General features: G+C 41.1%; 1 protein-coding gene across 1 annotated transcript in view; it reads right to left on the reverse strand.

The window, feature by feature from the left end:
• Positions 1-13,463, reverse strand: part of LOC115095960 (VPS10 domain-containing receptor SorCS1-like) — a 1,120,107-nt gene that overhangs the window by 430,357 nt on the left and 676,287 nt on the right. Inside the window, 1 exon segment of the mRNA XM_029610345.1 lies at positions 8,244-8,317. Within this exon segment, the coding sequence (XP_029466205.1) occupies positions 8,244-8,317 (74 nt within the window).

Raw genomic sequence — 13,463 nt, forward strand, 5'->3', positions numbered from 1 at the left:
TGAAGGCACTGGGTCGGTAAAGAGACAGATCAATTTTCCTCTTGCACTTATTTCTTCTCCAGCAATACCAAAACCCCAGAAGCCCTTTCAAATGCCTCCAAAGCCGGCAGTTATAACATTGGTATCATTTTGGGAACTGATGGAGAATTTTTCCAAATTCTCTCTTTTTCCATATTAAAAGTGGACTCAATTGTTACTAAATTAGATCCCTTGATTGCTCAACATCAAATCTCACCCAAGAGCACTCAAGGCAACTTGCAGCTGTTAAGCAAGATATTGTTAAAATTCAAGGGGTCCAATCGATGTCTATTCAGGATAATGGAGTTCTTTCTCACAGGCTTGAATTGTTGGAGAACTCTTCTCATTGGCTTAATCTCAGGATTTTGAATTTTCCTAAGATTTTGGGTGAACCTCCAATGGTTACCGTATTTTCTTGTGTATAAGTCGCAGTTTTTTCAGCAATTTCAGTGACTGTGACTTATATACTGGTGTGACTTATATACTGTCACAATCTCTCTCTCTCAGCCTGTGCTGTTAATCTTGCCATACAAACAGGTGTGTCTTATCAAAAGGTGTGTCTTATTGAAAGGTGCAACTTATCTACCAACTTTTTCATCAAAATGACAATATATAGGGGGTGCGACTTATGCAATGGTGCAACTTATACCCAGGAAAATATGGTACCTTAAAACAATATTTTATTAAAGTTTTGGATATTGCACCTGAAGAATTTCCTTCTATCAATAAGCTATCCTTCTTGCCATTATCTCCTCAAGCATCTGCGGGGGTTACTGCTGCAAATCAATTTCCTCTCCTGAATCTTACGGTATTTCTAGAATCATCTGGTCCAGAAATTATTGACAGGGCTACCTTGTTAGTATCTTTTGTTGCCGATTCTGACCTGTCTAAAGTGATGTCATCGTATTTTCGGAATTTAAATTCTCCTTTTTATGGTCAAAATTTGAGGATTTTCCCAGATATTTCCATGCTCACCTAGCAAAGGAGAAAAGGTTTTCTAGCTCTCAGGAAAGATTTGGGAGCTTCTTTTGTTTTACATTATCCTTGTAAATGTTTTGTAAAGCTAAGCTCAGATACTTTTGTATTTTTCGCACCTGAGCAGCTACGATCCTTTCTCAGTGCCAGGAGATTTATTACTTCTTCTCCAGTTCTGACTGATTCCAAACGTTATAAGGCACAACCAGTATAACTATATGGGGCTTCTTACTTGCTATAGGCTTTTCATTAGTTGTTTACTTATCTCTCCTTCATATTACTTACCCTCTGCATGAATTTAAGTTTTTTTCATTATTCGGGGATAATAATGATGTGACTAATTTCTGAAACATATTATTGGATATTACTGTACATATAATTGGATACGATATTTTCTTTATTGTATGGTTTTTCTTTATTATATCCTCATGTTACAGGAACAAAGTTTTGTCTTGCTTTGCCAATCTAAAATTTAATAAATATAAAGGGTCAGATTTTCAAAGGGTTACGCGCTCCCGAACAAATTTAAGACTGACTTTGACACAGATGGTTTTGTAGTTAAAATTACGCCCCCCCCCCCCCCCAACCCCACCGAAGCAGCCGGACTGGCGAAACATGGTCCGTGTTGGGGGAATTGCTACATAACATTATGCTTTATTAAGAGGAGTAGCCGCATTGAAAATAAAGACTATATATGTGAACTCTGACCAGAAAGGATTTGTTTGCACTTATAGTTTATTCACACTTTTTTCTGATACCATTACTTTTATATATATATATATATATATATATATAAACCAAAAGTATATAAACCAAAAGGATTATAGAATATATTTAAAGATATTTTTTGGTTGCATCTTATAATTTGCTCTTTGATTTTGGTTGTTGAGGTGTTCACAGGTAGTGTGGATTTTTAGCTCAAGCTACGAAGACACAATGCGTTCCGTATATGCGATTCTGATTTTAAATATTTTATTCAGTGGGTTCTTTTTAATATTCCTTTAATGATCATCTCCCACTCCCCAGCTGCCCCTTCATACCTTTCATTTTTTGGCCACCCAACCACCCCCTACTCACCGAGTTTACCAATCATAAGCGATCTAGAACGGGTTAATGTGAATCAGTTATTTACTCTTTCGGATAGTAGAAAGACTAGGGGGCACTCCATGAAGTTAGCAAGTAGCACATTTAAAACTAATTGGAGAAAGTTCTTTTTCACTCAACGCACAATTAAACTCTGGAATTTGTTGCCAGAGGATGTGGTTAGTGCAGTTAGTATAGCTGTGTTTAAAAAAGGATTGGATAAGTTCTTGGAGGAGAAGTCTATTACCTGCTATTAAGATGACTTAGAAAATATCCACTGCTATTACTAGCAACGGTAACATGGAATAGACTTAGTTTTTGGTTATTTGCCAGGTTCTTATGGCCTGGATTAGCCTCTGTTGGAAACAGGATGCTGGGCTTGATGGACCCTTGGTCTGACCCAGTGTGGCATTTTCTTATGTTCTTAAGCCCAGGGCTCCAAATGGTGCAGGAGCAATCTGCAGCACCTCCTGACCTATCGGTGCCATACATGTAAATAGCCTGGGTTTAATCACTGGGGAGATGAGGGGAGAGGAAGGCAGGGCAGGCTGCAGCTAATTGAAAGAAGGACAAACAGCAGCGTGTTTCTTTCATTGCGGTTTCAAGAGGAAATGTCACTGATATTTCCTATTTCGCTTTCAACAAAACAACAACATCCCTAACAAAAACTAGCCTGAGATGTAAAGATGGAAAAATCAGAGTAAATCTCTCTTGCAAAATGGCTGAAATTATATCTAACTTTAAGGATTTTTCTTCCTCTTCTCCCTCCTTGTTAAAACATCTTTCATTTCTTTATTTTATTATTAGTCTGTTATTATTTTATTGCTTAATCTGTTAATTTTTGGATCCCATTGCCTTTTCCTGCCTGTCTTTGAGTCCCGGACATCATATTTTTGCCTAGGTCATAGAGCTGGTTAATTCAACTATTTCCCTGGAACAAGGCCTTGTAAGTGGTTAGGAGGGGTAACAAAGAACATGCAGAAGAGGTCAAAACATCCTAAAAGTAATCATTCATAATGTAGTCACCCTCTTTCCTAGTCACAGGGATGAAGAGGATTCAAGCCCTCGTGTAAGGACTTCCAATGGCTTTTATTTATTTCAGGGAGTTAGGACAAATATTTACAAGTAGTGAAATGTGCTCAATTGCAGTCTATTCCCTATTTCATACTGACTATATGGATTCACAGAGCTTGCTGCGTCCTTTCAAGCTAAGCAGGAGCAGGCCAAAACGGAAGCTCTGAGGCCTGTGCTGCGCCAGCCAGCACAGGCCTCCCAGACCACTCTAACCTTCCACCTGGGCCTACCCAACAGGGCCTAGCCAGACCAACTGGGGCCTGGCCAGGCCCCTCCAAACTCCCTCTCTCCTTAAAAAATCCAGCAGCCATATAACATGATGCCTGCCGCACCCGAGACAGGTGCCAGAATGACATCACACAGGAGCGCCAAAGCCACCATTGAGCACCGGATAGGGTAGAAGTGAATGGGCATTGCTCCTGTCCTTTTGAACCATCAGATAATCAGGTCCCTGGTCCTCCATTCTGTAGTTTTGGTAAGGGAAGGGGGGGTCAGAGTAGTCCAGCCAGGCTCTGGCTGGATCTGGCTAGGCCTATACTGGGACCTATTTTGTGGGAGTGAGGCAGTTCAGAGAGGTCCAGGACTCAGGGCTTCTGCTGGGGAGAGAAAGAGGTCAGAGGGCCTGCAGAAGGCTCATTTCAAGTTTGTTTGTTTTTTATTGTTGGTTTCAGGTGGATTTTGTCTGTTTAATATTTTATTTCAGTTTTGTAAATGAACTGACCTGAAAATAAGCATTAAACGTACAAAAAACCTCACCCACAAATGAAAAAATGAACCAAAAAAATGATATTCTGGTTACACATCTCCATTCTTTTCTTGTAATACTTCATCTGTTTTCTTCGGTTAAGACCATTATGTTTTACTGGCTACCACACCAGTATTTCTGGGCTACTACTCTTCTCCCAAAGGAACACAGTTAAAGAAATACCACAGATGGCTAATCCTTTATTATAAACCATTCAGTAATTGATGAAGTGTATATACCTTTTATAAATAAATAATTGTGAGCCCTATTCACTGTTCCCAGATAATTAGGAAACTAAGAGCTGGATTTTCTAAGGTCGCAGACCTTAGAAAATCCGGTGGTTACAGGGGGTGGGGTGGCAAAGTGGGGGAGGGCGGGCCTGTGAAAGCTGGCAGCAATCACATCTCTGTGATGCGATCGCTGCCGGCTTTCGCGCCGAATAACTACACCATAAAAGATGTAGTTATTTGGCGCAAAACTGGCGGCGATAAGGAATCTTACTTTTCACTGTCAGCGAAGTCCTCGTGGAGTCCGCCCCAAAGCCACCCCGATTCCGCCCTGATTTAGCTATGGCACGCGAAAAGGGACTTTTCGCGTGCGAAAGCTTTCGAAAATGACCCCCTAAAAGAGTAACGTTCAAACAATTCCATGCAACCCCATGTACACATGTATATATATGTAGCCACACAGAGATCAATGATAGTATTTTTTAACCTGTACATATGAGGTATGCGCAGATTATAAAACACACATATGTCTATCCCAAACATATTCACATATGTATGAGTCCACGTGAATACCCGTAATGCATTAAAAGAGCGTATTTCAATGATTTGAATGTGCATATTTGCATAAGCATGTATATTTTACACATTAATAAAATCACAACTTGCTCGTATAAAACCCCGTTGATGCGCAGAAGTCGGTATATTTTAAAACATGCACACCTAATTGTAATTACCAGTTTTTCAAAACATGTACCAGTTTACCCAGTTCTTCTCCAGGTCATCAAGACCCGCCTGGTTCTTTACTCTCAACTCCCCCCAGTTCACCCAGACCTCCCACTCAACCAATGGTAAATAATAGACGAGGCTGATAATAATTACACAGTGTAACTTTTAAACAGGCGCACGGCTACACACGTGCACGCAATTTTAAGTGGACGCACACCTATGTGCGCAAATGCCACGTCTACCATGTAACTGGGGGAATTTTAAAAGACACACGCCGAAGCCATTACTAGTTTTCCCAGTTTGCTCTCAATTCACCCAGTAAGAAAGAGGACTTCCAAACCCCTCCTTAGTTTAATTGACTCCCTTTTCCCCCTGTTAACCCCGACTCTTAAAGGCTCATCGATCTGCCTAGTTATCTTTATTTTATTACTTACAAGTCTTCCATAACAGAAGTAAAGCCACGCAGCACGGGGACCCGCTGCACGCCTGGGCACATAAGTATTTATATGCAAATCTGAGGTTGAAATACATGCCACGCCCAGACCACACCCGTGCTCTGCCCGTTTTGGGAACTTTTCATTTGTGCACGCAATGGGAGATACGCGTACACTTGTGTGGCTTTTAAAATCTAATCGGCACGCGCTGGCCTGACATTCACATATGTCCGGGTTTTGGCGTGCGTAGGGCTTTTAAAATTCACCTTATAATGAGCTGGTGTTAAATTATGCAAATGAAAGTGCAAGAGCCAGTGGGTAAGCCTTTACAGTCATCTCTTCTCTGTAACCTTCATCTTTCAGCCTTGAAATAGGTTACACGCAAGGATGGTACCTTTTAAACCAGTGCATGGTTGCACATGTGCGTGTGTTCATTGGCCTGCCCACATGCACGCATGTTATAAAATAGCCTGGCTATGTACCCATGTGCGCTGAATTTTAACTGGGCACATGCCAGTGCGTGCAAATCCCGCATCTACCACGTAAGTGGAGATAGCCTCAGTGCGCGTTGGATCGCGTATATGTATTTACGCGCAAATTTCTGGTGAAAGCCCCAAAACGCCCATGTACCACCCCTGCCCCGCCCAGATCACGCCCCACCCTTTTTTGAGAAGTTCCCATATGTGTGTGCAGCAGCATTTTCATGCATGTCCTGGCGGCTTTTATAATCCGCTCGGTGCACGAAAGCCCAACATATTCAAGCATACCCTAATTTCAGCGAGCATCAGGCTTTTGAAATTCACCTTAAAAAAATAAAGAGCTGGTCCAAAGCAGGTATTACATTTTAGGCCTTAGTAAGTGCAAGGTAAATGGCGTGTGGAGGAGAGCTTACTATGCTATTTCTGTGCATCAGCTAAAGCCTAGGAGCCTGCAGTCATTTAAAACAGCATTAAAAACCACCAACACTTGTTTTGTTTCATATCTTTTCAAATCCAATGCATCAGTAAAAAAAAAGAAAAACAATTTTTTTGTTGTTTCAGTTTTGTGGTTCAACACATGCTAAATTTTTTTAGTGTATACTAAAACCCTGAAACAAAACAAAATACATAAGTTTCTCCAAGGTACACACCCGCTAAACTCTAATAAGTATCACATATTCCTTCATTTGCTTGCATGTGTGTGCTAACATCTCGTGGGACAGATTTGGCGTGCATGCTAAGGCTTGAGTGCAGAGCACGCCAGTCCATGTGCGCACTGACTTTAATACATTGGTCCCTTATTCATGGAAGTGAATGGAATGAAACCCTCCATTCCATTAACAATCTCCTATCCTCCATCCACCTTGCTCTTAATACCACTAAAACTGAAATTATGCTCATCTCACCCCAAAACCAACCGATTCTCCCCCCTATTCCGCAGTTCCAATTTGCTCAACAAGTCCGTGATCTGGGTATCATTCTTGATGGTCACGTCACACTAAAGAAATTCATAAATAACATTCTAAAAGACGGCTTCTTTAAACTCCACACACTAAAAAAACTCAAACCCTTATTACATCCCCCAATTTCCGTACAGTTCTCCAAACCACAATCTTCACCAAAACTGACTACTGCAATTCCCTACTCCTCGGCCTACCTAACAATGCCATCCATCCCATTCAAATTTTACAAAACACCACAGCCCGGATCTTGACCAATTTACATAGACATGACCATATTACACCTGTTCTAAAAGACCTACATTGGCTTCCAATAGCTTCCCGCATACAATATAAGGCGCTCTCTCTCTCATCCACAAAGCCCTATACAATCCCGAAATGAACTGGTTCAATGAATCCTTCCGTCTACACCAGTCTAATAAGCCCACCAGACTAGCACATCTCGCAACCATGCCTATCCCCTCTCCTAAACTCTATAAACTTACCTCCACAAGAGCCCGTGCACTTTCGATAGCCGGGCCGACCCTCTGGAACAAAATGCCTGTTGAACTACGGCAAGAAGAATGCCTCAAATCTTTCAAGCGGAAGCTCAAGACCTGGCTTTTTGCTAAAGCATACACTTAACTTTTCACTCTACCTCCCCACCCTCCCCACTATCCCCACTCTCCACTCTCCTCCCCTTTTTCCCATTCTACTGCCCCTCTCTCCCCTTCCCTTCTCTCCGCCACCTTCTTTTTCTTTATCACTGCCCCCCTCTTCCTTCGCTCTCCTCTCTCCTTTTCCCCTTCTCACTTCCTAGCCTGATTAAAATTAACCTCATAGTTTTTTTTCATTTGTACATATGTATATATTTGCAAACTTTATTTATATTTTTAGTGCAAAACTTCCCATGTTATTTTCCCCCCTCTCGTTAATGCCTTTGTTATCATGTTTTACTGTTCAATGTAAAGCGCCATGCAGTGCATTTGTTTTGCATTACAATGTGAACCGATATGATATCCTGGATGAATGTCGGTGTATAAAAATTTTAAATAAAATAAATAAATAAATAAATAAGTGATTGTACTTTATTTCCAAATGTTTTCAATATAAAGATGCTTTCAGTGTGTATATATATAGGAACCTTCATTTTTTTTCTGGGAATTTATCAATATTTAGTATAAAAAAAAAACAAAAATGGAAGAAAAGCAGAAAATGGAAGAGCTCATTGTTTGCACTGAAATCTCCCATTTTTGCTCATTATAATAAATAGATCAAATAAAAGTTGAAAACGAAGCCTCCCTAAATGTAAGCTGGATATGGTGCAGCTCCAGCATTGCTCTCTGCTTCAACGACAAGGGGTAAAGGAGAATTAGATTCAGATAGCAACCAACGAGGGTCCTGACTTTTACAGTCTGGGAAACTGAAAAGCATGGGGCTGATACTACCATTAGCTTGCCTGGCAGACTGGATGCACCATTTGGTCCTTTTCTGCCGTCATTTTTACGTTTCTCTATTTCTATTTATTGCCATCATTTGCTTACCAGTAGAACCTGTTTGGTGCAACTGTTTCACTGAGAAGCTGCCATCTTCTTCCAAATTCAGCTGAACTGTATAGCTGGAAAAAAAAATGTAAATTAAAAACGTAAACCCATTGTGAGAATTAGTTTATAAGAGGATGATAAATGGCATAGCTTTGCATGTCTAGCTTTGTCTAACCAGTTATTTTGTCTAACCAGTTATTCTTTCCTATCTCTTCCTTCTCCTCCAAGTTCTCTGACCCTTGTTAATTGTAACTGTTTCCTTCGATCACCACAGTTTTAGTTTGATGTATTTAATGCACCCCGTTTCATGTAAACCAGCAAGATATGTCCTCATGATTGCCGGTATATAAAAACCTTAAATAAATAAATAAATAAATAAATAAATAAATAAATAAATAAATAAATAAATTACAAAATGTGATACAGTATTCACTATTCAGCATGGAAGCCAGAGCTAACGTGACTTACAGATCACTTATGAATCCCTCAAAAGTATTTTTGATAAACTGATGGGGGGGGGGGGGGCATATTTACAGTAAGTCGGTGAGTGGACAAGTTATCTGGCTAAAGTTAGCCAGATATCTTGTCCTGGATATTCAGCAGGATAAACGTCCCGCTGAATATAACTTCCCCAAAGCTGTCCAGCTACATAGAGTCGGCCAACTCTGGAAACTAGCTGGCCATGTTTGAAGTTATCCAGTTGGGTTTTAAAGTTATCCAGCTTTGTATGGCCAGATAACTTTCCACTTAACAAAAGACATCTTCAAAGATATCCAGTTAAGTGGCACTGCTAAGTAACAACAACAACAACAACATAAACGTGTCATGTGGGCCTGCGGCTCAATTCCCAGCCCTTCCCCTAAAATGTCGTAAATGGCCCTGCTGGGCCGCACCCCCCCCCCCCCCCCATCCCCCAAATGCATCTGATGTGAAAAATATGCCTCAGGGTCCTCAGATCAGGCCCCCCCAAACCATTCCCAGTTCTCTTTATATCACAATTTAATTCAAAATTGTGCAATTTATTTCACACACCCCCCCCCCTCCCCATCCTTCACCTACCTTGGATCTCCCAACTCCCCCCGACCCCATAAGGCCCAGCCGGGAGCGAGGTATTCACGTCCCCACTCCCGGTATTTTCAGTGCTCCTCTGACAGAACAGCACAGGAAGCGCCAGGAATGGGGTAAGTGAATACCTCGTTCCCGACTGTGCCTTTTATTTATTTTTATTTATTTTTAGGTTTTTATATACCGGAAGTTCCTGTATACAATACATATCACTCCGGTTCACAATTAACAGAGAAAACTATCGCCGGGAAGGCGGTTTACATGGAACATAAATGGAACATGGAACATATCGAATAAACTATAATAAAGTACAATCTAATTTAAAACAACTGAAATAAACTTAGGAAATAACTTGGTACATGTAACTGAAGCAAGATGAACATTACATTGCTGCAAGGCAAGGCTGGATGTTTGTTCTTATTGCTATTAGCTCTCTGGGAAAGCTTGATGGAATAGCCAAGTTTTGAGTTTCGCCTTGAAAGTAATGTGGCATGGTTCAAGACGGAGGTCTGGTGGTAGTGAGTTCCAGAGAGACGGGCCCGCTGTGGATAGAGCACGTTTTCTCAGGGTAGATTTTGCAGGTTGTGTGATCATTCTATTCTGGTATGCCGTTCTGGTTGGTTTGTTAGAAGAGTGTAGTTGAAGCTGGAAAGTTAGGTTGAGTGGGGAGATGTTGTGAAGGGCCTTGTGAATCATCATGCAGGTCTTGAACTGAATCCTATATTTGATGGGAAGCCAGTGGAGATGCTGGAGGATCGGGGTGATATGGTCCCTTTTTTTGGCATTGGTAAGTATTCTTGCAGGCTCTGGGAGGGGGAGTCTGAGGGGTGGCGTGGGACATACAAGTGGCAGGTGGATGAAGTGTGGGGAGGCAGGAGATAGCCTGATTTTGAATGAAAAAGATCAGGGAATGGGAGTGAGGACCCCCGCTGCACACTGGACGGCCAATTGACAACATTTTTTTTTAATTTGCTTAACGTTGCCATTTAAGCAGATAATTTTGAAGATATCCGTTAAGTGGAAAGTTATCCCGCCACACAAGGTTATCTGCTCTGAAGCAGGTCTAAAATTATCCAGTTAACTTAGCCGTCCACAAATTAAATTCAGCAAAATTAGACAGATAACTAAGGCCCACCCCATAATGCCTCTTTTATATGCTGGCAGATTTTAGCCAGCTAAGTGATTCAATATTCACAAACCTGCCATTTAGACGGATAACTAGAGAGTTATCCAGCTAAATGTCTTTGAATATTGGCCTAAAAGAGAGAAATATTCAGTCACTGGCTGGATTGCAAACGTATCCAGCTAACTTTGGAGGGATATTCACTGGGGAAAGCACACTATTGAATGCAGCTGGTTATCTTAAAGACAGGTGGATTACTTTATCTTGCTGAATTAGGACTACTCTTTGGCACAACCAGAGTGATCCGGGTAAGTTATCCAGCTAACTCTGCATATATCCTGCTAATTTAACTCTGCCTGGAAAGTCCCTAGATGCCGCTACATTGAAGTGCCATTATCTAGCTAAATGTATACATTTGATGAGTTATCCATCTATAATTTAGGAGAATAAGTGTGCAAACTATTCAAAACTTGGTGTTGTTTAGGTGGATAACTTATGAATTATCCGGCTAATTTCTTCCCATTGCTGACCTCGTAGGGCTCAATATTCAGTGTACTTAGTATGGACTTATCCAGCTAAGCTGTGGAATTTAAATATTGACCCGCATTCAGCAGCTTCCACTTAAATAGTTATTTGGCTAATTATCCAGCTAAGTGGTGGGTGGAATGGGGCCATTCAGAGTCATGATGACTACTTATCTGACTAACTTAGGGACTCATTTACTAAGGTATTTTACCCATAGTCGTAGATCACACTATAAATAGTCAATACGTGCAGACAATATCTTAAGAAAGACGATATCTTAAGAAAGATGAAACCCTCCTCTCATCCCTCTGAAACCATCCCCTCTAAGCTTCTCCTATCTAAACCCAAAGTTATTTCCAAACCCCTATCCTACATTTTCAACTGCTCCCTAGAGCAAGGCACAGTTCCTAACTTCCTCAAACAAGCAGTAGTAAAACCGCTACTCAAAAATCCCAATCTCAATCCTGCCACACTGTCCAACTACAGACCAGTTTCTAACCTGCCCCTACTCGCCAAAATTCTTGAAAAACTAGTTAACTCTCGCCTCTCTCTCCACCTTGAACAACATAACATTCTCCCATCTACCCAACATGGTTTCAGGAAGCATTTAAGTACCGAAACCCTGCTACTCTCTCTTTCTGACACTCTTATCAGAGGAACCGACTCAGGATCCTCCTATCTGATTGCCATGCTAGACATTTCTGCTGCGTTTGACACCGTCAACCACTCTATCCTCCTCAACATCCTCGGTAGCATTGGGATCTCTGGAATCGCACTATCCTGGATACAATCCTATCTCCAAAATCGCTTCTTCACCGTCCTAGTTGATAACAATGAATCTGAACCCATTAGTCTCCCCCAAGGTGTTCCCCAAGGCTCTTCCCTCTCCTCCACCCTCTTTAATATCTACATGCTTCCCCTTACCACCCTCCTCTCAAAACTTCACATCAAGCACTTCATCTATGCAGACGATGTGCAAATTCTCTTCCCCTTTTCTGACTCCCTTCAAACTGCCCTACAAAACTGGGAATCATGCCTCTCAGCCATAAACCAACTCTTCACAGACATGCACTTGGCACTAAATCCCAACAAAACTGTACTCCTAATCATCTCTAATAAGCACCCTCTCCCAGCTATCCCACCCTCTCACGCATCTACATCTTTCTCTACACACACTCGCAACCTAGGTGTACTCATTGATAACCATCTCACTTTCAAACCATTCATTAACTCTATCATAAAGGACTGCTACTTTAAGCTACAAACTATGAAAAAACTTAGACCATTACTTCACTTTTCCGACTTTCGCACAGTTCTTCAGTCTATTATCCTGTGTAAAATAGACTACTGCAACGCACTCCTCCTTGGCATCCCCTCAACGCATACTAAACCTTTACAACTTTTGCAAAACGCCGCAGCTCGTATTTTGACTAACTCTAGAAAAAGAGACCACATTACCCCCACACTTATCGAGCTACACTGGCTCCCAATACCCTCCCGAATACTTTACAAAGCGCTCTCCCTCATCCATAAAAGTCTGTTGAATGATAACCTTAATTGGATCAACCCCCCCCCCCCTCATCCCCCGCACATCTAATAGACCTACTCGCCCAGCCCTACAAGGAACCCTCTGTAAACAATCTATCAAATCTATCAAACTCTCCTCTACCATGAGCAGAGCATTTTCCCTAGCTGGCCCCACTATATGGAACTCCTTACCGCCTGAACTTCGCATTGAGACCTCTACTCCTAAATTAAAAAAAAAACTCAAAACCTGGCTGTTTCTTCAAGCTTACCCACTTTCCCCCCCCTACCACGCAGAAAAATCACCAAAAACAAGCGTGTAACAAGTCGTGTAACTGACCAAGAATGCCTTATCGATGTATGACTAAGGAATGCCTGCTGATTTTGTACTTTGTACTCTCCTATTTATGTATATAGTTGATGGTATCCATTGATGGTTTCATTGATGGTATCCATTTGTATATAGTTTATGGTATCCACTTAATTATTTGGAATACCGCCTCGCCTAACCAGTATTTTACCCTCCCCCTGTTTAATGTATTCTTTTGGTTTTGGTTACATGTAAGGGCCCTGCCCGAAAGTTATTTATATTCTGCTGTTATATGTAAGGGCTCCGCCCAAAAGTTTTTGTTATTTGTGAACCGATGCGATGTGCAAACAAACATCGGTATAAAAGAGACTTTAAATAAATTAAATAAATAAATAAATAATATACTTAAAGGAAAAATGTTACGGCAATGTGTTTTACATCATTAGCATTCAGCGAGAATATCAGAAAATAATACTTAAACATTCCTTAAATGGACCGCATTACCACCCTCTGTGGATACTGGGACCACTTTTATAGGGTTTCCAGTTTTTTTCGCGTTAGGGTCTTCTTTAATCATAGGTCCAATCCACACACTGAAAAAGTAGCTTTTTTGATTTTTTTTAGTAATTTTTTAAATTTAGAATCAAAATTGAGATACTTCCCCCGTTTAGCC

This window comes from Rhinatrema bivittatum, chromosome 7 (assembly GCF_901001135.1).
Source record: "Rhinatrema bivittatum chromosome 7, aRhiBiv1.1, whole genome shotgun sequence".
NCBI lineage: Eukaryota > Metazoa > Chordata > Amphibia > Gymnophiona > Rhinatrematidae > Rhinatrema > Rhinatrema bivittatum.